The 24755-nt window shown below is 36.1% G+C and overlaps 1 protein-coding gene across 2 annotated transcripts in view; it reads left to right on the top strand.

Moving 5' to 3' along the window:
- The window catches only part of LOC120514245 (collagen alpha-1(XXIV) chain), a 327082-nt gene that overhangs the window by 10035 nt on the left and 292292 nt on the right, over nucleotides 1-24755 (top strand). For both annotated transcript variants that reach the window (XM_039734522.1, XM_039734521.1), the window contains exon 2: nucleotides 24311-24372. In XM_039734522.1, coding sequence (XP_039590456.1) covers nucleotides 24311-24372 — 62 coding nt within the window. The remainder of the gene's footprint in view (nucleotides 1-24310; nucleotides 24373-24755) is intronic.

Below are 24755 nucleotides of genomic sequence, written 5' to 3'. Positions count from 1 at the left end.
CCAGACGCTTTGCCACCCTTCCTCCCAACTCAGCTCATCCGTCTGGGTTTCCCACAATCCTTTAACCCGGAAGTGCTTCATTCCTCAGTCCATGATTCCCCATCACTTCCGCGTTATATAAAAAGCCCTCTTTTCTTCATCCTGGAAGTACGTCTGTACTTCCGTCCCTGTGACTATGACGTACTTCTGGATTGTAGTGAACACCAATGTCTCTGGGCCTCCCAGCAGCGTCTCCTAGTGGCCCCCATTTTATCCAGCAGGGTTGCACTGGAAGACTCCAATTCCCATGAGTCCCTGCTGGAATTTGGGGCCCCTCCATGATGCAGGGATGGCTCCACCTGGCAGCCTGGGGGTATTGGCTGGGATGACTGGCAGGCCATATCTCACAAGGTTTTAAAATAAACCCGATTTAAAGCGTGGCAAAAAACGTCACATAAAATCGTTGCACAAATTCGTTGTACTATTAGGCTTAGGATTTTATATATAGAGAGTAGATATTCTCAGTTGATTCAGAAAGTATTCTGACCCTTTAACTTTCTGCACTGTTTATTACATTGTATATTTAATTTTAAACTGACCAATTCACCATTTGTACCCATCAGTCTACCCTCAGTAGCCCATGATGACAAAGTGAAGACATGTTTGCAGCAAAAACTGTTATTTAATGAAATCTGTCATTTATGAAAGTTTTCAGACCCTTAGCATTGGCACTCCAAATTGTGGTCTGGTGTATCCTGTTTGCTTTAATTATCCTTGAGATGTGGCTAGAACTTGATTGGGGTCCAGCTGTGACCCAATGAATTGATCGCACATAATTTAGTAAGGCACATACTTGTGTATATCAGGCCCCACAATTCACACTGCATGTCAGCACAAAAACCAAGCCACGAAGTCCAAGGAACTGTCTGTAGACTTTTACAAGAAAATTGTAGTTTGTTTTACAAACCGGATTCCAAAAAAGTTAGGACACTATACAAATCGTGAATAAAAACTGAATGCAATGATGTGGAGGTGCCAACTTCTAATATTTTATTCAGAATAGAACATAAATCACGGAACAAAAGTTTAAACTGAGAAAATGTAGGGAAAAATATGTTGATTCAGAATTTCATGGTGTCAACAAATCCCAAAAAAGTTGGGACAAGGCCATTTTCACCACTGTGTGGCATCTCCCCTTCTTACAACACTCAACAGACGTCTGGGGACCGAGGGGACCAGTTTCTCAAGTTTAGAAATAGGAATGCTCTCCCATTCTTGTCTAATACAGGCCTCTAACTGTTCAATCGTCTTGGGCCTTCTTTGTCGCACCTTCCTCTTTATGATGCGCCAAATGTTCTCTATAGGTGAAAGATCTGGACTGCAGACTGGCCATTTCAGTACCCGGATCCTTCTCCTACGCAGCCATGATGTTGTGATTGATGCAGAATGTGGTCTGGCATTATCTTGTTGAAAAATGCAGGGTCTTCCCTGAAAGAGATGACGTCTGGATGGGAGCATATGTTGTTCTAGAACCTGAATATATTTTTCTGCATTGATGGTGCCTTTCCAGACATGCAAGCTGCCCATGCCACACGCACTCATGCAACCCCATACCATCAGAGATGCAGGCTTCTGAACTGAGCGTTGATAACAACTTGGGTTGTCCTTGTTCCCTTTTGTCCGGATGACATGGCGTCCCAGATTTCCAAAAAGAACTTTGAATCGTGACTCGTCTGACCACAGAACAGTCTTCCATTTTGCCACACTCCATTTTAAATGATCCCTGGCCCAGTGACAACGCCTGAGCTTGTGGATCTTGCTTAGAAATGGCTTCTTCTTTGCACTGTAGAGTTTCAGCTGGCAACGGCGGATGGCACGGTGGATTGTGTTCACTGACAATGGTTTCTGGAAGTATTCCTGAGCCCATTCTGTGATTTCCTTTACAGTAGCATTCCTGTTTGTGGTGCAGTGTCGTTTAAGGGCCCGGAGATCACGGGCATCCAGTATGGTTTTACGGCTTTGACCCTTACGCACAGAGATTGTTCCAGATTCTCTGAATCTTCGGATGATGTTATGCAAAGTTGATGATGATAGATGCAAAGTCTTTGCAATTTTTCGCTGGGTAACACCTTTCTGATATTGCTCCACTATCCTTCTGCGCAACATTGTGGGAATTGGTGATCCTCTACCCATCTTGGCTTCTGAGAGACACTTCCACTCTGAGAAGCTCTTTTTATACCCAATCATGTTGCCAATTGACCTAATTAGTGTTTATTGGTCTTCCAGCTCTTCGTTATGCTCAAATTTACTTTTTCCAGCCTCTTATTGCTACTTGTTCCAACTTTTTGGGGATTTGTTGACACCGTGAAATTTTGAATCAACATATTTTCTTTTAAAATGATACATTTACTCAGATTAAACGTTTGATCTGTCATCTACGTTCTACTACAAATAAAATATTGACATTTGCCATCTCCACATCATTGCATTCAGTTTTTATTCACAATTTGTCTGTGAAGTTTTTAGTATTATCAGGAGCATAGTGGCCTCAACTGGCTGACTGGCCAAAATGAGTAACATGTCAAGAAGTGCCTTGGTGAGGGAAATGACCAAGAATCCAATGGTCAGTTTAACAGCACTTCAGAAGTTCACAATTGAGAGAGGAGAATTTGCCAATTGCACAACCATCTCAGCAACACTCCACCAATCATGTTTGTGGTCAGATGGAAGCCACTTTCGAATAAAAGGCTTATGACAGCCTGCTTGTGGTTTTCCAAATAACATTTATAGATTCTCTGGTCTGATGAGACAAAAATTGAGACAAAGTCTTTGGGCAGAATTCCAAGTGCTGTGTCTGATGAAAACCACACACTGCTCATCACCTGCCTAATGTCATCTGTAGATTTCCTATGGTAAAGCATGTTGGTGGTAGTATCTTTCTATGTGGGTCTTTCCCAGCAGCAAGGACATGGTGGCTGTTCAGAATTAAGGGAAGGCAGACTGCGGGAAAATACAGAGAAGTCCTTGAAGAAAACCTGCTACAGAGTGCACATAACCTCAGACTGGAGCGATGATTCTCCTGTCAGCACTACTGTGATCCAAAGCATACTGTCAATACAATGATGGAGTGGCTTTGGGACAAGTCCCTTATGTTTGTGACACGCCCAGACATAAACTCCATAGAGCATCTGTAGAAAGATCTAAATATGATAGTTTACAGATGGTTCCCATCCAATCTAATGGAGCTTGAAAGGATCTGCAAGGAAAAATGGAATAAACTGTCCAAATCCAGGTGTGCAGAGCTTGTAGAGACTTACCCAAGAAGACTTAAGGCTGTAATTGCTCCCAATTGGGCTTCTACAAAGTACTGAATTAATGGTCAGAATACGTAGTTAAAGGAGAAATTTTAGGTTTTGATTTTTATTAAACTATGGTGCCCCGCCCCCTGCTCGCTTTGCTCGCCCACCCCCGTGTTTGGTTTACCAGATATACAATTTAAAGAGATTGTTATTTTCATGGTAATTGTTACATATGCATTATTTTCACTTTTACTTTAAAAACTTTTGTAAAAACAATACTTGTCCTTTATTTTCGGCCCCATGCATGGTTACATCTCTTTCTCGCCAGATGTATAATGCTGCTCGCGTTGTGAAGTGAGGGGCGGCTGAACGCACACTAAGGATATGCCGTCGGATCATCTGTTCTTTCTGCTGCTTGCAAGCTGCGCATTTTGTATGTCGCATGTAAGTAGGGCGTGTCTTGCAAGAATGTCATGTTCTATATCCCTGCGAGATGCTCCGTGGCCATTCTCTTTCGTCTCGCGGGTCTTTTATCTGTTGTCCGTGATCTTAACGTGAAGATCATGTATTGTCTCCTAGTCATTCCCTCCCACAGGATTTTTTTTTATAATAGAGAGATTTGCAAAACAGTACTATGTCATTATGTGTGATTGAGTGTAGATTGATAGGCAAAAATGGTAAATTTATTCATTTAAAATTAAATCAACAACACAATAAAGTGTTCTGTAAGTGAATGGTACCTGAATACTTTATGAATCCATGGTATGTACATTACCTTTGCTCTTCAGCAGTGATCATGTTCTTTATATTCACACTCTCATTGTGTATTTCCAGTCTGGCATTATTCCCAGTACTTTCAAGTTCAAAAAAGCTGTTACCAGCAAACATCGCCAACTTGAAACATCTGCTCTGTCCAACTTTCACTTTTCACTCCAAAATCTCTTGAAGGCATCACTTAACTAACAGCAATTTCCTTGCATTTTACCTTAAACTAATTGGGAATCGGACTGATGCATTTGATTACATCATCTTCCCTGTGGGTTAGGATATTGATCTTCTATTGATCGGCTCATGTTTTAGCCTGATACTTTTGATGCTAGCTAAATCTGACAGTTTTTTTACTAGTGGTGAATTTAATGTGGGCCTGGCTATTTCTTCATGATGTATTTACAAGACTCTCCATAACAACAATATTTAATTACAGTATATTCCTTATTGTTGATCATGTTAGTTTTTAGAGCTGCAATTCATGAAACACTCAGTCTAGATTAAAATGGCAATATTCATCTCTATTAAATATCTACCTAAATTCTCTGCTTTTTGTGTTTGTCACAAATCTTTACTCATTATTTCTTTTCTAATTATTATTTATTTGGAAGAGATTTTTCCCTTGTATTATAACTTGTACCCCTTTCATCTAAAGGGACTAATTTGTGAACGTTTTTATTATCCAATAATATTAGAAGGATTATTGAGCCAGATACTATTTCCATTTTTTACTTTTATACCATACAAAGGTGTTCTGTTAAAGCACATGTGAATAATATGTGAATAAGAACATGAGCTACAGAATCTGTAGATAAACAAAAAACACCCTCTATAAATAAACTTAAGATAGTCTGAATATGTTATTATTGGTTGTACAAAACCATGTTTAGCATAGCACCTTCCACAATAAGCATGACCAGAATTTAACATGCCAATCAACAAAATAATTCTCATGCAACTTAGAGGTGAATCTCTACTGTTCTACTGTTAATAATGTACATGTGGTTAATGATTAAATAGTTATACAATTTGTCCATTTTTTTTGACAGGTAGACAGTAGCTAACAAGTGTCATGAACTACCTTGGGATTCTCATGAGCCTTAGGATTGCCCATTACTTATTCAGCCTTTCAGTGTAACTACCAGGAGGGCAGTGGAGTTGGTACACAAAACCTTGGACTCCAACTCTGACTCCTCAATTTATGGTTTTACCAACCCAGACTCCACTAATCCAGTAATTATTTCTGACTCTGATTCCAGCTCTGACTATACAGCCCTGATTACTAGGATTTAATCTGTACTTTAAAATTTTCATTAGAAGCATTGACATTCAGTTCTTCTATTCTATCTTGATATTATGACACAATACTTGCCTTGGGATGTTCTTAAATGCAATTCAGTAAGCTTTACTGATCTGTCCCTCTGTTTAGTTTTCTCTCTTCATAACATAACTCATTATTAGGTCTGTCAATAAAGATTATTATATCATAATTTCTATATGAATGTCACATTTATAATCCAAAATATAATGGTTCCATTCGCAAAGATTTTTGTTTCAACTATTACACTGTAGATTTATAATGAAAGATGAAACATTGATTTCCGTACTGGCTAGGTATTGGTATCTATTCATATTTTATGAAATTAATTTTTTTATGTATAGGATGCAACAATTTCTCATTAGGCCAGTGTCAGTAGGTACTTTGCTACTCTAAAATTGTGAGAAGTCAGGACCACTTTCACATTGTAGGCCATACGCCTTCTAGATTTAAACGTGACTTTTCCAGCTTGTGATGTGAATAGCATGCTTCACTGTTGAGTACAAACCTCACAACCTAAATTTACATAGCTTGTTAACCTGCTGTGATATACAGTATGTCCTTGACTACTAGAAGCAATTTGTAGGTATATTTAATATAAAAAGTTGTGTGGTTTAGATTTTCCCCCTATGATTTTTTTCCTTAGATGATGATATGCTCTCAAGCAGTTGCTTTCTAAAAATGCTTTGTAGCTCTTTTCACTGTAAAAATGACTTTTTTAGAATTATAAGTTGATTTGAAAACAATGTTATTTTAAATGTTATTCAAGCCCTGAACTTAGCTGTATTCATTCTGTGTAAAGGGAGCTTCAGCTGCACATGTGCCCCAAATAGTAATACCTGGAAACCAGGAATACATTTTATATAAGAAAATATTTGCTGACACAGATATATAAATCAAAAGGCAGTCAGATTTGCTTGTCTAACATTTGAGAATTCCACCCACTTAGTATTCTTAAGTAATGCATACAGTTCATTTAACTTTAATGTTAAAAATTCAGAGTTCTAGAGATTGATCAGCTGCTATTCAACATCCTCCATTTAAATGTATTGTATATTGTTGATGCCGAATGCTTAACTTTGAAATAGCATAGTGTAAATGTCCATACATAAACAGAAATTTTGCTGTCTTGTGGTATTCACGTTTCATTGATATCCATAAAAAGAGACCATCTCTCTCCCAGTGTTACCTTTCTGCATTTTAATGTGCGCTCTTCATCCTGCTCCTAAACTCCCTGTTTTTTCTTGTATTCTTCCCAGTTATTTTGCTGGTTTATTATCACCATCTTCCATGACAAATCTGTCAAAGAAAATTTTGAAAACTCTGTGATTTGGCAGCATGTGTTTCTTTTACAGCCTCTGGTGTTGTCGAGTTCAGATTTTGTTAAAAACCAACATTTTCCATCTAAGCCTGAATGCCACTTTTCAAAGAATTTCAAATGTTTTTCAGAATTGATTTGAAAAATTATCAGTTTAAGGCTAGGTAGGTCATTCCTTTGCTTTGTGGAAAAACATGACATTGAGATTTATTTGTTAAAACATTTTTGATTTAACAGCAGGGAACAACAAGGAGGGCTAACGTCACAGTTATCATGTTCCCTGCAGGTTTTCAGAAAGGGAAATTAACTTCCTGGAGCTTCAGTGGCCGAAATGGTTTCTAAATTTGATTAACTTCAAACCTGAAGTTTGAAGATCTCACTAGGTTTTCATGGGGAAGAGCAATTGAGATCACCCCACCCAATTATTTTGAACATCATTGACAATTATTATACAGGAAGCAAGCAAGACCCAAAAAATGAGGGGCAGAAAATTCTATACTTTCCTGATTACTGTGTTTAGACCACACAGACCTGAAAAATGAACTCTTCAGATCTTACAAATCCCTCTGATGCTGGTATTTCCACTTCTCAGTTTTACCCCTCAAAGATGTTTTACTCTCCAGTACTAGAACCCAACAACCGTTTGATGATCCTTTGTGAACATTTTTAACAACTACCTCCTTGGTTTCAACTAGAATTTGGCTTATCTAATTATTTTACAGTGTTTGTCTTGATGTTTCTGGGTTTTCCTTCAATACCGCTTCTTCTGATATTCTAATGCTCTTTTAATGTCTCTCTACATACTCTATTATGTGTTATACTGCGAGTGCATGTTCAGGCCACTCGCTCTGCCTTCACACCACTCACTTGGGATCTGAGGTGATACCATCTGCCTCACTTTCCCAACTCCATTAGCTGAACTATGTCAGGATCCTTAAGGAGATTCACCACTGATCACACATCTAGGTCAGTGGATTTTAGAAGAGGAGAAGTGCCTATTTCATGGCTTACTGCTAACCTCAATGATTCTGTTATGTGGCATTTTTTGTCCAGCTTGTACACTCTTTAACAGTTTGTGATCTATAGGACAAGTTGTATTTATTACCTTATAAATATATTAAAATACAGTAACTATGATACATATAAAATACTTAAGCACTCACATGTAATACTTCTCTACAGCCAGTCTCAATGACAGGAAACTGTTCTTTGTAGGTAAGCTGTACAGTGACTTCCACTGTGCTGTAGTGAACAGGACTTGAACTTATGCATGTGCTATAGCATATTTTATGGCAGCTTTGTTATAAAGCAGCTTTGTTTTCAGAGAATTTGGTTTTTCAGGTATTACTGTCTTCCTCCATTAAAAGGGTTATTTCTGCTAACTTTGGCTATATGATTATTGATGGAAAGCAATCATTTGATACCTATTATTCCATTCTCAATTGGCTATATTAAGAAAAACAACCTTCCACGTTTAAGCTTTCTGAACTCAGAGCTCCCTTTCCCCCTAACTACTGTAAAGATATCCGGTCTTGCATTTCTGCTAAAATGCACACCAGTGTTGCATTAAACAATCTCTTAGGACTTTATCCAGAGAAGACCAGGGCAATGCATTAGGCTACTGAACTGTGAATTATACAGTATAATTGGTTGTTTGATCTTAGCTGTTTTTGGAACTGATAAAACCCACCCGTATTGCCAATTCCTCAGCTTCCATTCAAGGCAAGTCTGGCTCATCCATATTTATGCAAACGTTCTTTTGCTGCTTTTAAAACCAAGTCAGCAACTATATTTGGCCTGATGGCCTCATATGCCACTCAGATATTTGTAATGCTGAAAAATGTATTGGGTCAGTTTTGCATTAGCACTCCAGCTCGCAAGTATTTTTTAGCGAAGTACTTATGTTTGTTTATTGCTTTATTTCCTTACTTTTTATAATGGAAGTAATTTTTGATTATTGATAAATAAAATTAAATTCAAAACTCAAAAATGCTTTACCTGCAGCTCAGACCTCAAGATGTTTGGAATTTGTCATTTTGCTCCATTTCAAATATCCCCCTTTGTACAAATTTCCTGATGCTTCTGCTTTTTCTGTTATTTATGTCCTCTTGTTTAATGGTGGCAGGGTTCCTGTCCCTAAAATTTAGGAATGGGATTTGGGCCTTCCCAAATCTGATCTTGTTCTACTGACCTACTATTTAAGGTAAGATTGCCTCAAAAATCCTCTTGACTAGCACATACAGTCCCATCTTGTACACAGAACATACTTTACTCAAAGATTTCTTTATTCACTAGGTCTAGAGTCTAGCCCACATAACACTGGTAAATTTCTTCCACACATTTTTGGACTATCCTACTGTGGCTATTCTCTTGTCATTTATCTCCTCATATGTTGCTACTGTTCTAAAAATAACTGTTTCTTTCACTTCACAATTATTATTGCTTTTAGATTTTTCTGCCTTTTCCTTTTCTATCTTTCATCAGTTGGGTTATCTGTTTATTTTCAACTGCTGCTGAAGTCTTGCTAGTCTCCAAGGGAAATATCTGGCTAGTACCTCTTTTAAAATTTGAAAGTGTTCCATTTTGAGATTAGTTATTCTAGAGTTATGAGCAGCACGAATAAATGTTTCTTCAGATATTACAATTTTAAATTGAGAGCAAATTGACTTGTTGATCAAAGATTACAATAACAGTAGGATGTTCTCTGTGAAATCTAGCTATAATCACTTATTTTGTCCTTAAATACTTTTTTGGCTCCTTTTTCTTTTATCTTTTCTGTCTCTCTTATGGACAAGAACACCTTTTGCTCTGATTAAGGAGAGCTCTCCGTCGAGGGTTGAAGTTGGATGGTAAGGAGTTAGCTGGCAGGTTATGATTCATGTATATAGTTTATCTGTTTTTAATGTCATGTTATCTTTCTTATGGCATCAATTTATTAAATACCTCATTATTTATTTCTGTAAAAATGTTTAAAAAGAGTGATCCATAACAAAATGTGTGGCATCATACATGTGACAGTTCAACTCAATGAAGTAAGTGTTCTATCCAGCTAAAATATGATTTTTCTCAAGAGATCTTATATTCCCTAACTCAGAGTAGCATTGGTCCTTTATAACCAACCATTTACAGATTTCATTTTCTATACTTTGTTTTCCAGTCATGGCAAAAGAACCATTAGTAGTGCCTGCAACAGTCTTTCTTTCCTGGTGATGATTTCTATATTTTCAAAGTACTCATAATATGTCATAGCTTCATCTCTACTTCTTGCAGGTATCCAAGCCCCTCCTGCACCCAAAAGTTGTTGCAAACTATTATAAAATTTGCCAAATATGAACCATCAGTAAAATCCATTGTTTTATGAACCACAACACTGAAAACAGCTAAAATAATCTCTCTCTTTCCTGTTCATGCTGTCAGGTGCTTGAGATGATGCTAAGGGAATGCCACCTCTGCCTGTCTGCTGTTTCCATGGGTGCATTCAGTTGGTTCAGACCATGGTATCTTTCTGAACTGTCTGGTGACATATTTGCCTTGCTTCCTCTTGCCTTGAGGTGTCTATCTAAAAGCCACTTTTAGTAGTGAACTTTATATGACCAACCCATCTCTACTGATAGGCATTTCGTCTGGAACATCTCTAATCTGGGTCTGTTTGTGGTTGTCCCCTTTAGCACTCTTCTTCATACAGTAGAACATTCATGGAAATTCTGATTTTTTTTGTGTGAATACTGACAGTGTTGGAAGATTTCACTGCTGCAAAAGTATAATTTTCTTTGCCAATTCTCATGTCAATTTATTTGTCAAAATATTTATCTGCTGTAACCTCACTGGCCAAGTATATAATTTCTAGTCTCCCATATACTGGTATGATTTGGACTTTATTAAGCTTACAGGTTGTGTTTTTACCTCATGGCAAATGTCTTATCCTCACTGATGTTGATGCCTATGGAGTTAGCTGTGTCAATTGAATTCTACATCTTCTTTTGGATATCCTAATCTGCAATTCTTTTGGTGCATTCCATGTCCTACAATACAGCAATTTTCTACTCTTTGAAACTGACTGCCACTGTGTTGATAGGCTGCTCAAAAAGTCCCAGAGACACAGAAAGATCTAATTAATGCTTGTAATAATTGTTTCTTTGTTTGGTAAAACCATCAAATACGTTCTGTGCCACAAAGAAGTCCCATGCAGTGAAAGACTTGTGCACAGATGTACCGAACAACTTAGTAACTTGGTTTTTTTTTTTGCATAACATTTACTAGTTCTTACATTACTAGAATGCTTATCTGTTTCATCTAGAGACTGCTCATGTATAATTGATGTCATCTTCTACATGAAAGCTTGTATGTAGAATGTATATGACAAAAAAAAATGTTTCCACGTTTGTTAGCTAGAGTTGCTAAAATTTGAGGGTCCTCAGAAAGCACAACCTAGACTCCAACCTGCTACTGACCTTCTACCGATCGTCCATCGAGAGCCTGCTGACGTATTGTATCACAGCATGGTACTGCAGCTGCACCATGGCAGGCAGGGAGAGGCTTCAGCGAGTAGTAAAAGCAGCACAGAAGATCATCGGCTGCCCTCTCCCCTCTTTGATGGACATTTACACCTCCCGCTGTCTCAGCAGAGCAAAAAACATTATCAAGGACAGCTCCCACCCTGGCTCTGATCTGTTTGACCTGCTGCCCGCAGGGAGGCACTACAGGTGCATCACAACAAAGACAAACAGACTCAAGAACGTTTTTTTTCCCAAAAGCCATAACCATTCTAAACTAACACATGCACTGACTACACACTTTATTGTGCAATATTTAAATTTATGTGCAATAACCCAATAGTGCAATAGTTATTTATTCTTTCCAGTATTTAAATAATGTGCAATAACTTGGTTTAGTTATTATTCTCTCCATTTGTATATAGCGTCGCAGAACTTTTTTTGCAACTTTTTGCACCATTTTTTTATTTGTTTATTTACTTGTTATGTACTACATATATGTCTGCACTGAAGGAGCTGCTTTTAATCTCATCGTACATGTGTATAGTGACAATAAAAGGCATTCATTCATTCATTTTTAGACCTAGCCATCTCAGTGAAGTTTATCTTTAGTGAAAGAAAGGGAAAGTAAAATCACACTGGTAAAGCTGAACAAATGGGAGCAATCAACATTAATATCCCTTGATTTTTGTCTAGCCAGTAGTTATGAAATGATAAAGAAATAAAAAGATGTCTACTTTTATTTGTATATCATTAACACATTTTCTTGTTACTCTCATCTTTTAGAAAACTGTGGATATTTGTTTGCAGTTTGTGTTTTTGTGTTAAGTATTAAAGTTTATTGAAAGTGTATTATGCTTTGAAATTCATTAAGTTGATGCATATATCACCATCCAGGATGCAGTACCAAGAAGAAGTCATACATCATTTCTTTTTTAATATGTTTGATTAATCAGTGCTGACAGTAGTTGATTTATGCGGAAATATTTAATAGAAGTTCACTATGGATGACTCTTATACTGTAACTATTATGCACATCTCTGTCCAATATCAACACTACTTAATCCAGTTTATTGTCAATGTGGCCAGAACTTATTACAGTGGCATCAGGTACAACTTTCTAGCTGCTAGTATTTTGTTTAGAATTTGTACTTATTTTGTGATTTTTCATCTTTTTCTGGGAAAAAAGACTATTCATGTTGACTGTAGCAGTTCCAAATTGTTTTCTTGCCAAAAATGCATTTTTCTTTTTCTTTTGGTTGTGAGATAAAAGTAGTTCTGCACAAATTATCTATGGAAATAAGTGTCTTGTATGGGTTAATTTTTAACCAACATTCACAGTCATATTTAATTAGCATTAGAGGCATTTCACTTCTAGGTTTTTCTAATGCATATATGTCATACTTCTCTGTGAGCCGGAATCATATCTGAAGGTGTTAGAGTTGGTCTGTTTTAACAAACATATACAAATGGCAAAAAATAATGTATTGGCTGTTGAAACTTTAAATGTGTTAATCAATTACATTATATAAATATTTAGAACAAATACAGAGATTTCAGATTATTATATCAGGAAAAATCTAAAAATATGTATTGATTAACAGGGCTAAGTATTATTGTGACATATTCTGCATAGATCCCACACCTTGAAAGTATTCCAGTGCTGATATGTATAAAAAAGTAGAGCTGTATATCAATGGTGCATAAGGTGTATCTATACTAATAAAAGGCAAAGCCCTTACTCACTCACTCACTGACTCACTCATCACTAATTCTCCAACTTCCTGTGTAGGTAGAAGGCTGAAATTTGGCAGTTAAGCAGGTTTCATTTCGAAATTCTACACGTAACGGTCATAACGGTCGACAACGTCCGCCATGTTGAACTTTCTTATTTATGGCCCCATCTTCACGAAATTTGGTAGGTGGCTTCCCTGTGCTAACCGAAACCGATGTACATACTTATTTCGATGGTATGACGCCACTGTCGGCTGCCATATTGAACTTTTCAACGTCACTAATTTTCCAACTTCCCGTGTAGGTAGAAGGCTGACCCCATCTTCATGAAATTTGGTAGGTGGCTTCCCTGCACTAACCAAAACCGATGTACATACTTATTTCGATGGTATGATGCCACTGTCCGCTGCCATATTGAACTTTCCTACGTCACTAATTCTCCAACTTCCTGTGTAGGTAGAAGGCTGAAATTTGACAGGCTCATTCCTTACAGCTTACTTACAAAAGTTAAGCAGGTTTCATTTCGAAATTCTAGGCGTAGCGGTCAACAACGTCCGTCATGTTGAACTTTCTTATTCATGGCCTCATCTTCACGAAATTTGGTAGGCGGCTTCCTGCGCTAACCGAAACCAATGTACGTACTTATTTCGGTGGTATGACGTCACTGTCAGCCGCCATATTGAAATTTCCAACATCACTAATTCTCCAACTTCCCGTGTAGGTAGAAGGCTGAAATTTGGTACTTATTTCAGTGGTATGATGCCACTGTCGGCCGCCATATTGAACTTTTAAACGGTCTTTGTTACTTATGGGCCCATCTTCAAGAAATTTGGTACGCGGGTTCCCAACGCTAACTGAATCCTACTTACGTACATATATACATCCATAGCCTGCAGCTCGGTCACCGTGTGAGGCGGCGTTTGGTCCCCCATCTTAACGCCTCCCACGTTGTTGGCTGCCTGCCTATACAAGACCGTCCGTCGCTCCAGTCTCTACATTCCCTTCCTTGCTTTGCCGCGGGATTCATGTCTCCCTGCTGATAACTGCAGCCTTTTTATTTGATCCACGGCTTCTCCGCTGTTTTATTGTTCATGTATTACGATTATAGTTATTGTGTAGGTATTTTAGACTTACTTTACATAGTTCAGGTACCCATTTCCTTTATCATTCCAACCGTACCCCCATTAACATGTCTATCGAGGTGATCACCATCGATCAAAGAACTGTCACTTACCGAGTGGTTTCCATGCCCGAAGATGGCACCTACCTTTTCCATTCTCTTTGTTACATATTGCACGTCCATATCAGGCTCACTCTTGATATCCGGAGGAACATTGTGTCTTATGTATTGAATGACTGGGACAGGTTCAAGGTGTGGACTGATGACGGTACAGGAGATAATTATTCTACACAGGAGCACTAGAAGAGTGAAATGCTTAAGCCCTTCACCTATGCATCTGCATGTCAGTTGATGGCTGCCAGTGAATTGTTCGGTTGTCGCTTTCAAGTGTACCGAAATGGCCAAATATTTTACACCTTTCGACAACAGCCAATGCCTCTTAAACATCTTAGATTGACAGGTGACGATTTCAGTAGTGGACACTTTGATGATTATGAATGTTTAAACTCTCAAAAGCTGGATGTGAAGCGCGGGTATTTTGCTAGTCAGTTATAAGAATAAAAGCATGTAGACATTGTATCAAAAAAAGTGAAGAACCTTGAGAAATGCTGCAGGGGTGTCTGTAGAGACCTAGATTCCAACCAAAGATATCTGACCACATGTAAATGAAATAGGAGCAATACAGCCAAGAATAAAGCATTTGTAATTTCACATAATTTGTTTAGATGAATGAATAATTAAGTTACAACAAAAAAACAATACTGTTAAATAATCTCTGGCAAGGACTAAAGCACTTGCAGATGGATAACTGCTTTATGGTGAAACTTCTAAAAAGATATATTTCTTAGTAATAACAAATGTGTCTTAGTCTACAGAAGTAGAAGTATGAGCACAGACTGCAGGGCTTAACAACTGCACATTCTTACCTGCATGAAGTAAAATAAATCTGCCAAATGCTGTTCTCCTTCTGCAGTTTTATACCCAAGATGTATTCTCAGTGTGGGATGTCCCAACTGTATGTTATATAACGTGAAATTGCACGCACAAATTTCTTAAAACATAGCATGTACTATATGCACATAAACTTTCAGATTGATTAAATTAACATTTCTGAAAGAAAGTTAAAGACCCAGTTTTGTAATACTATAACAATTGTCTCCTATGACATGTCTGTTAGGTCCTGACAGGACATATCAACCAGAATCACATTAGTCCCATATGATCTGAATTTCAGTCAATTACCATAAATTGTTCTGAAAATATACTGTATGTGATCATGTGACAAGACCATTCTAAAATCTGTTTTCTCCAATTCAGAGTTGTGCCTTAGGCGGAGGTATTGCTGAGCCCTGACACGATTGCAAATTTAAAAAATATACATTTCATGTATTTTATGACACTGAGAAAAGTTGGGTGGCACGGTGGCGCACTGGGTAGCGCTGCTGCCTTGCAGTTAGGAGATTTGGGTTCGCTTCCTGGGTCCTCCCAACGTGGAGTTTGCATGTTCTCCCCGTGTCTGCGCGGGTTTCCTTTGGGTGCTCCAGTTTCCTCCCACACTCCAAAGACATGCAGATTAGGTGCATTGGTGATCCTAAATTGTCCCTAGTGTGTGCTGGGGGTGTGTGTGTGGGCCCTGTGGTGGGCTGGCGCCCTGCCCGGCGTTTGTTGGCTGGGATTGGCTCCAGCAGATCCCCATGACGCTCTAGTTAGGATATAGCGGGTTGGATAATGGATGGATAAGAAAAGCTGGTGAATTAAAGAACAGAAAGGGGAAAAATGATGTCTTGAATTATATTGTACTAGGATAAACTTTTGTTCCTTTCATTGAGTTGCAGTGTTTATAATTATAACCTTTTCATTACAAAATACATATTATTTATCTAAAGTAATAGCTCTGCAACATTTTATGTGTGCTTATATGCTAGCTCCATGTGTAAGGCTAAGAATCTTGACTGTTTTAACTACATATTGTTCCCTGTAATTGCTCATTGCATTTTATAACTAGTTTAATTCCTGTTCAATTTGTTGGAGCCTGTGTACCTTCAACATCCCTCAATAAGTAACATTTCTGTTTTGTTCTGTTTTCATTGACAAGTAATAATCACCCATCCACTGTTTAACCCACTGGCACAATTAATTAAGTACTCTATAGGAGGTTCACAATTTGGCTTGAAAGAATGGTATAGCTGAGTATAAAATAGGAGCCAAGCATATATGAGTTCATCATAGAGCATACATGCAGTAATAATACTAATAATAAGTAATAATAATACATAATAATACATTAAATAGCTTTTGAGTAGTGAGAAAAGTGCTATATAAATGTAAAGAATTATTATTATTATCATTAATCATCAGAGCATTCGATACACATGCAGATGTGCAGTTTAGACAGAGTTGTTTTAACGTGTTTTATGCTGGATCAAAATTGCATTATTAGTGAGAAATATGCTCTGAGATTTTTCAGGTAAGGGTGACAGTGGTTTCAAGGTAAGTTAGCTATATGCACTAATCATGGTGCAATATTGCATACTGATAACCACATGCAAGTAAGAATTTTGCTGTATTCTGTAAACATGACAATAATTACCTTATTGGCCTTATTAACAAGGCAGTTATGATGCTGCAGTACCTGATTGTTTTCGGCACAGATGAAAAGATTATAGTCATTTGCACTATTAGCACTTTTTGCAAAATGGAGTCATGTTGTATCGGAAACAGAGGGCATGTATTTTCAAATAATGGCAGTGAGACTTGAAAACTTTTACATATTCTTGTTTACTTTGCCACTGAGGATGAAAAAAGCTGGAGTAAATTAAGCTTTACAAATAGCATAAAAGTTTCCTTAAAAAAAGCTAAAAACAGTATAAAAAAGCAGAAAAGGAATCTGGGATAAAAGTTACAATATTTATCTAGTATGACATCATGAAAAAAATAATATGGATCATTTACTCTGAATTGAAATGTATTGATATATTACCATTAAATTCAGCTAGTCTGTCAGTGATATAGTGCTTAATTCTGTTGCCTTACAGGTATAAGCTCTGGAACAGGTGCTGTATGTGTGAAGTTTGCATTTTCTTCTTTGTCAATGTGTTTTGTATTTTTCAACCAGTACTCATGTTTCTTTTGACATTCTAAGAACATGTAAGTGTGAGTTAAGGTAATATGAAGAATATCAATAAACTGGCCATGCACTAATCAATGTGGTGGAGTGGCTTTGTCATTAACTCCAGCTCCCAGCAATCCAATAATGAAATAAGTGACTTTGGGAAATGTGGAAATGAATGACAAAGCAAAATGCTGATTAGTCATCTTATTAAATACAGCTGTCCTGGGCAAAGACTTAAGCAGGGTTAAATAAGTCATTGTAGTGAGCACCAGACATTTAAATTTAAATGTAGAATGGGGGGATAAAAAATGGCAGTTTTTAATTCATTTACCTGTATTTATTATTAACCAGGGAAGATAGTCGTTTAATCTATTTATCTGAATTTGTTTTTCACCAGAAATGATGAAAGCAGCTGAAGTACATGAACACACAGTGAAACTGTTGTTTCAGTCTGATTAATATACCATCATGACACTATAAGCCCATTAACGTTATAATTGAGATATGGCTAGTTGACTGTGGAAGAGAAGAAAACAAAAACTTCAGTTAACAGTGTTCTTTTTGAAGAAAAAAAAAAAAAACTCTAAGGGATCAATGGTCCATTTTAAACAGACAAAGCCACTGTCAAGCAAAAGCTGAACCTCTCACTTGTTTTATTAATCTTTGGAATATTTAGTAGACCAGAATCTGTAGATCATTATGTATGCACCACCACATATGTTGCTTATCTGATATTTAAAGCCATTTAAAGTTTTATATGTAAGAAGATGGGTTATGACATTAGTTCTTAACTAGAAAATTATGTCTGTCTTCTTTATTATTTGCTTCTGGCCCACTTATTCTTGTCTGTTGCTATGCAACACTAATTACAGTACTCAGCAATCAGAGCAGTAGGGAAGTTTGGATTCAACTCTTGCTTAAACATTGTGTGTCCTTACTGTATCTTGCAAAATGCCTGTTCTTTAGAGGTTTGCTTTAGTTGTTTAGAATATTGTATTCCTTAGCCTCTTACCGTATTTTTACATACAAATTTTGTTAATGAATTTTGGTCGTTGTTTTGATTGCTTGTTTTATGACGTATGTTTTTAGGATTTGCCTTTTTTTTTAATTCCTCATTTTTTGTCTATATCCTGTGTATGATAACGTGCTTATTTCTTTTTGGATTACATATTTGAGTAATCAAGTTTTTAATGGTTGTATACATTTGTCTGCTTTGTAGTGGCTCACCCTGATCTGCATTATTATTATACATTCAGCCTTTCCCCTGCTGGCTGAAGAGCTAATGTGAGGAACTGTGGTATGCACAGTCTTAGGGAAGCAAGCTGACATGCACCTGCCGACTATCTATTAGGAGTTTTATATATTCTCTCCATGTTCCTGTGAGTTTTCTTTGGGTACTTCATATATATGTACTGAACTAAGTGAATTAACAGTTCACAATTTAGCTGTTATGGGTATGTGAGTGTGCCTTCCAAGGAGTGGCATTTTGTTCAGGATTGGTTCCAGCCTTGCTCTCAGTGCTGCCTGGATTATTTTCAGAAAATTGAAGAAATATTAAATAAGCTTGAATTTAAATGTTATTCTTGCAAAATAGACATCAATACCGTAAATACTTAAAGGTAATTTCTTCAAAGATGTTTAATCCATAAACAAGAAGAATTTTACTAGAAAATGAAACTGCAACAAATAATGTTACCAATTTAATACAGGTGTTAAGGCATTTTCGCACTACTTATTCAAATTATTAATATAAGTAATGCATGAGACATTTTTTAAAAATGTAAATTCAACTTTTTTGTTAATTGCTTCTGTCAGATATTTCATACAAGTAGTACTGACAGAAAATGTGTTTTAATATGCACTAATATTTTCAGGTAGTAACGCCTTTAAGAGTGCAGGCAAGTTCAGCACAATCTCTGAGACTGGGACAGGGAGGTGCAATATTTTGTGAGTGGGATTTATTTTTAGTAACAAATTTGCTTTTATTAAACTTTTAGCACAGTAAGTCTTATGCCAAAATGAAAAAGAATGACATGGCAAGTCTGTTACAGTAAAGAAAATGGTCTAGCATATGATAGAAGGATATCTTTTTTCACAATGGCCAGGAGATCTTTAGTCCTGAAACCACAATTCTAAGAAAAATAATTATCTTGACTTAATGTAAATAAATCTTTTGTAACATTCTTTTATAATTAAAGTGCATGGTGTCTTTACTTTTCTGTCATACCCTGAATGACAGTTATGGTTTGGGAGTGTAGGACCCTGTGAATGCTACAGAGGGGCCATTGGTCTGAACTTCCTGTAGACAAAGATGGACACCCAACCTTAGAAGTCACCTTAAGAATTTTTTATAAAACAAATTCAAGCAAGAAGCTTAATTGACTGTGCTAATGCAAGCAGATTATGTGGTGATGGTTTACTGGTAAAAAATTATGAAAATATGAGATAGATAGCATAATTAGCAAATTCTACCATGTTTTCAGATTGATCATAGTGACACTAAAATTTGGAGAAAATCTTAATAAACTTAATAAAGAATATAGAATGTTCATTTGTTGAGAACAAAGAAGAATCAAAAGCTGGACTGGTGATATATACTTCTCTTCTTCCACCATTTTACATTATTTCACTCGTATTGAGGGAGAACCCTGAAAATTTTCCACACCTACCTATTCTGAATTTGTATATTCTATTACAGTAGAGCAAGAAAATATTTTGGCAATATCAGACACAGCCAGTCTATAAGAGAATATACTTACCGTACTTGCATACCCTTATTTAGTGTCACTGGGACAACTTAGCATAACCAGTCAGGATGACAGAAATGCCTTTGGTGTTACAGGGAAAACTGGAATTATCATAGAAAACACCAGACACACGGGGAGAATATGTAAACTTCAATTCATTTTAGAATTGTGCCTCAGTTAAACATTTTTTTTCTTATGAAAAACTGCCCAGTTAATTTGCCTTTTGTAAATAGAAAAAAGTTTATTGAAGTGATGATGAACTTTTGTTATTGACTTGATTGTGTTATTGTGCTTCAAACAATCTCCAACCTTTCTTCTGAGTCTACTGTTAATGCAGCCTGTTCTAAATTGATTCCTGACGTTAGAAGTGTAAACATTATCAAAAGAATGTTTGCAAATGATACCCTCTCCCTGCTGTTGGCTTCACAATTGGCATTCTAGTTTTATGCGCCACACTTCTTCTCCCTTTGAGTGTTTCATCTGCAAACCTTAATTCAATTAATGTCTGGAATTGTCAGAAAAAAGTCATTGCATGCCATGATTGCCTGTTGCAGGCATGCAAGAGGAACCTTGTGCTTTCAAAGTATTCCCTAACTGTGCACGCAACAGATGCATGAAATTAATTATATTGTTTCATTGTTCTTCCCCTACTTTCATAACAAAATTCTGCTACAATCAGAATTCATTTCTAGGATGGCAATGTGCAATATGTTTACAGCATAGAAATCCAAAATTAAAAATGATTTATATGGTACCTGAAAAACGAGTTTTTTTGCAGTCAGAGTATGACACTAGTAGTACACTGAAAGCCACCTTTAAACAGTAACACTATTTGTTTATATAAAAACTTTCACGTGTCTATACTATACTGTATATTATACATGAGATATTATAAAATTCTATATCTAATTGAAATATTATAAATGTTATAATGTATACAGGATAGAAAAATGCATACTTCCCAAACCATGTTACTGATGTAGTGCATAAGTTGTTCTGTGTTTAGAAGTCTGCTTTTAAGATTGCTATAGCTGTGTTAGATTACACTTAGTGTGGTTCAATTTAATACATTTTTTAAAATGACTTTACAAGATGCTTCTTAGTAAGGAGACCAGGGTTCGTGACCTGAGTCCTTGCTGCATGGATTTTGCATGTTCTACCCATGTCTTTGTGGGTTTCCTTCCACAGTCTAAAGACATACAGGTTAGATGGATTGTCAGTTAGGGTTATTGTGCGTGCGTGTGTGTGTGTGTGTTGTTCCTGCCTTGCGTTACATGTTTGAAGGTATAGGCTCCTGCCACTTCAACCCTGATCAAGTTTAAGTGGCCTTAGAAAATGGTATGATGTGATACTTAATCAGATATTGAAAATTCAAACTCTGTATGAATTACATAGGTTGCTTGCCATTGTTTTTGTTTTTTTTTTTTGTTTTTTTTGCTTTAAAAGTGATTATTAATTAAATACATACATTTTTATAGATTGCACTGAATGCTTACAGTTGGCATTTATGAAAAGCACAGATGATTATGTAGTGTTTCCAAGAAGTATTTGAGCCTTAGGGTTTACATACTTGAGGCAACGAATATGCTTTTGTGCTTTGTAAGAGATGTAATACTTTTTAAAAGGAGAATAACTGACAGTCCCAGAGGGGATTTCATTGTTTTTTTCACGTGAAGAGGCACAGCAGTAGAATACCTGTCTGACTTGTTTACTCTTTGATTATTCTCAGGGCTTAAATTGCAATACATTATTGGTATTTTAACTTATTGTTTATCATAAAGAATGTTCTACTTTGAATAGCCAATATATTTAGTGATATGAAAAACAATATAGTTGATTGCTTAGTGCAGGTATATTGTCTTTTGTGATATTATTTTCATGTCATATCCTTATGCAGAGCCATACTTAGCTAATCTAATGTTAATCTAGTATTATCCCGTTTAATTTCACACATTTTTCTAACCATGTAATTGTGCATTATTTTTTAAATACTTGTTTGTTGTTTTGTGTTCTGTTTTGGTATTGCTCTTTGTGGATATCCCTAATGATTCAGGCCTTTCACAATAAGAAAGGTGTTTAAGTTACATTTTACTGACTGAAGACGTATTCAGCCAGGCACATGAGTCTGTTTTCTGTAAACTTCTTTTCGCTCATTTCTACTATGAAATTTAAAAACCTCTTCTACCAGATTAACGAACCACGGAAGTGGTTTGCATTACAGAATTTCATTTGTGAAAAGCAGGCCTGCAAATTCAAACTGTTCCTAAAGAAGATTAATCTTTACACTTAGCTAAGGAATTTTTTTTTCCATAGGTTTGTACTTCTGTTTCTTTTGGAGCAATAAATTTAAATATATAAAACGCATACATATATTTCTTATACCAACACTCAAAAAACCTGGGATTAATTTGCGGACAGTGCACAGTGGATTAGGAAAGTATTCAGACCTCTTCATTTTGTTATGTTGCTGCCTTAAGCTAAAATAATTTACATTATTTGTTTTCTCTACATCAAGCTACAGTCTGTACCCCAAAGTGTCAAAGCAAAAGCAGGATTCTAGAATTTTTTTCAAATGTATTAAAAATGGAGAAAAATGTAAAAAATTTTAAGGTGTCTGAATACTTTTTGAAATCTTCTTCTTCTTTCGGCTGTTCCTGTTATGGGTCGCCACAGCGGATCATCTTCTTCCATATCTTTATGTTCTCGGTATTTTGTTCTGTTGCACCCATCACCTGCATGTCCTCTTTTTGAATACACAGTGATAATAAGCAGAGAAGTAAAGGAATTATTTTATTATATTAATACAATTTCCTATAAATAAGACATTCATTAGAAAAGAAAATCCATAATCTATAGGTCTGTATTGCCTTTATGGTGCATAATTAGTTAGTTGTCTTTTACATGCTACATAATGTCTTTATTGTTCTGTGCACTTAAAGTAGAAAAAATAAAACAAAATGCTGGAGCCATGTGCACCATTGGGTATCCCAGAAACCTTCTCCATCTCCTTGGTGTGTGACTCTTTGTCCATCATGCACCAGTGCATTCTAGTACTCCATGGCCCTAGGTGAAATTTCCAATGTGACCAAATAGTAAAAGTCAAGACTGGACAACAATAACTTCAGTGGGCTCTAATCACATATAAGCAGCAACCTCTGAATTCTGCATAAGGAGAAACCAGTGGATGTGAAGGATCTGACACTGACACCCCATGTTAAATGATTGGAGCCTCTGTATGTTACGAAATAACACAGTCCAAGATTCAGAACCATAAAGCAATATTGATAAAATTCAGGTTTGCCAACCTGTAACTTTGGAGCAGGCCAACTGATCTTATGGCAGAGGCAGCCTACTGTTAGAAATCTGTTCACTTAACTAAGTATGTACACTTGATGCACTGTTCAATGCATTTCAGTGTTGGTCAAGTGGCAAATTTGATCATTAATTACTTAGCAAAAGATACAGTTCTCCTGTGAGTGAGCAGAGGTTTAAGAAAATGGATCAATGCTCTTGACAGATGCTATGCAGTTTGTTTTCACAATTTTTTTTTGAAAGTTGTATTTCCCACTCTGTACATCAGATGTCAAGGTAAAACAATTCTGTATAGTTCATTTTAGTAATGTTAGCTTTCTACTGAGATGGCATTGCCTACAAACTGTGTTTTCCCTGACAATCAAACACTAGCTAAATGACACTCTTGCTTCATGAAATTTACAAGAGGAGAAAATGAGCTGCATAATAATAAAATGTTGAGAAATAATTTTCTCTAAGCAGATAGCAAAGGCTGCAATAGATAGGCTATTAGTCTCGCAGTGTTTTTTTGAATGTGTAAATATAAGTCACGAAACAACAAATTGCTATGTAACATTCTGAATAACAACCATTGGGCTCTTTAAACACACACACACACACTCTCACATTGTGTTTGCCTAACCCTAACCCTAACCCTAATTTCTCTGCAGGAATTTTGCAATGATTTTTTTATACTTTATTTGTAATGTTACTTTTGTTATTCTTGATTTTATTTAAAAAGTTATTTAATTATTATTTTGTTTTGTATTTTAGTAATAATTTATTATATAAGAATCCAGGGAAATTATTAAATGTGTATATTATACACATTGTCCTTTAAAAAACCGGTGAATCAGAAGTTAGAATAGTGATCTCAGTTCTAAGTCAAAAATTCATGAATCAAAGATTGTGTAGCCGTAGATTTGGCAAACTTTAGTACACTTAAACAGTGGTGCTATTGTTATCCACTTCAGGGGTTTTACAATATAATGGATGATTCACAATAAAGGGTCCAGAATTCAGTTGTTTGTTTGTGTTTTGCAAACTGGGTATAGTGTTTGCTATCTAATTGAATCAGTGATTTAAAAAAATACTCTCATTTTAATTTTTGATTACTTGCTTTTTCCATAGGAGAACCCTCCTTTTATTGGCAACATGCACAGTAGTAATATTTGCACAAGAACACGCAAGAGGTAAGACAAACGTTTTTTTCATTTATTTAATTTTTTTTTTTTTTACCATTTTTTTAATCTTGTCTGTGGCAGGTTACCTACATCTTAACATGAAAACTACTTAGTCACAAGTTTAACAGTCAATATTTATTGCATTAATACTGTTCACTTAATTGTATTTCTACTCTATATATATAAAATCCTAAGCCTAAAAGTGCAACGATTTTGTGCAATGATTTTATGTGACTTTTTATGTTATGTTTTTTGTCTCGCTTTAAATCAGGCTTATTTTAAAACTTACATATATATGTTTGGTATCATTCTTTTCGAAATTTATTGAACTTTAATGTGATGTTGTTAGATTTTCAGATTCTTATTCCATTTTTAAATTATAAACTAACAAT

This window comes from Polypterus senegalus, chromosome 14, assembly GCF_016835505.1.
Source record: "Polypterus senegalus isolate Bchr_013 chromosome 14, ASM1683550v1, whole genome shotgun sequence".
Classification (NCBI taxonomy): domain Eukaryota; kingdom Metazoa; phylum Chordata; class Cladistia; order Polypteriformes; family Polypteridae; genus Polypterus; species Polypterus senegalus.
Note: the sequence above shows the minus strand (reverse complement) of the source record. Positions and strands in the feature narration are given on the sequence as shown.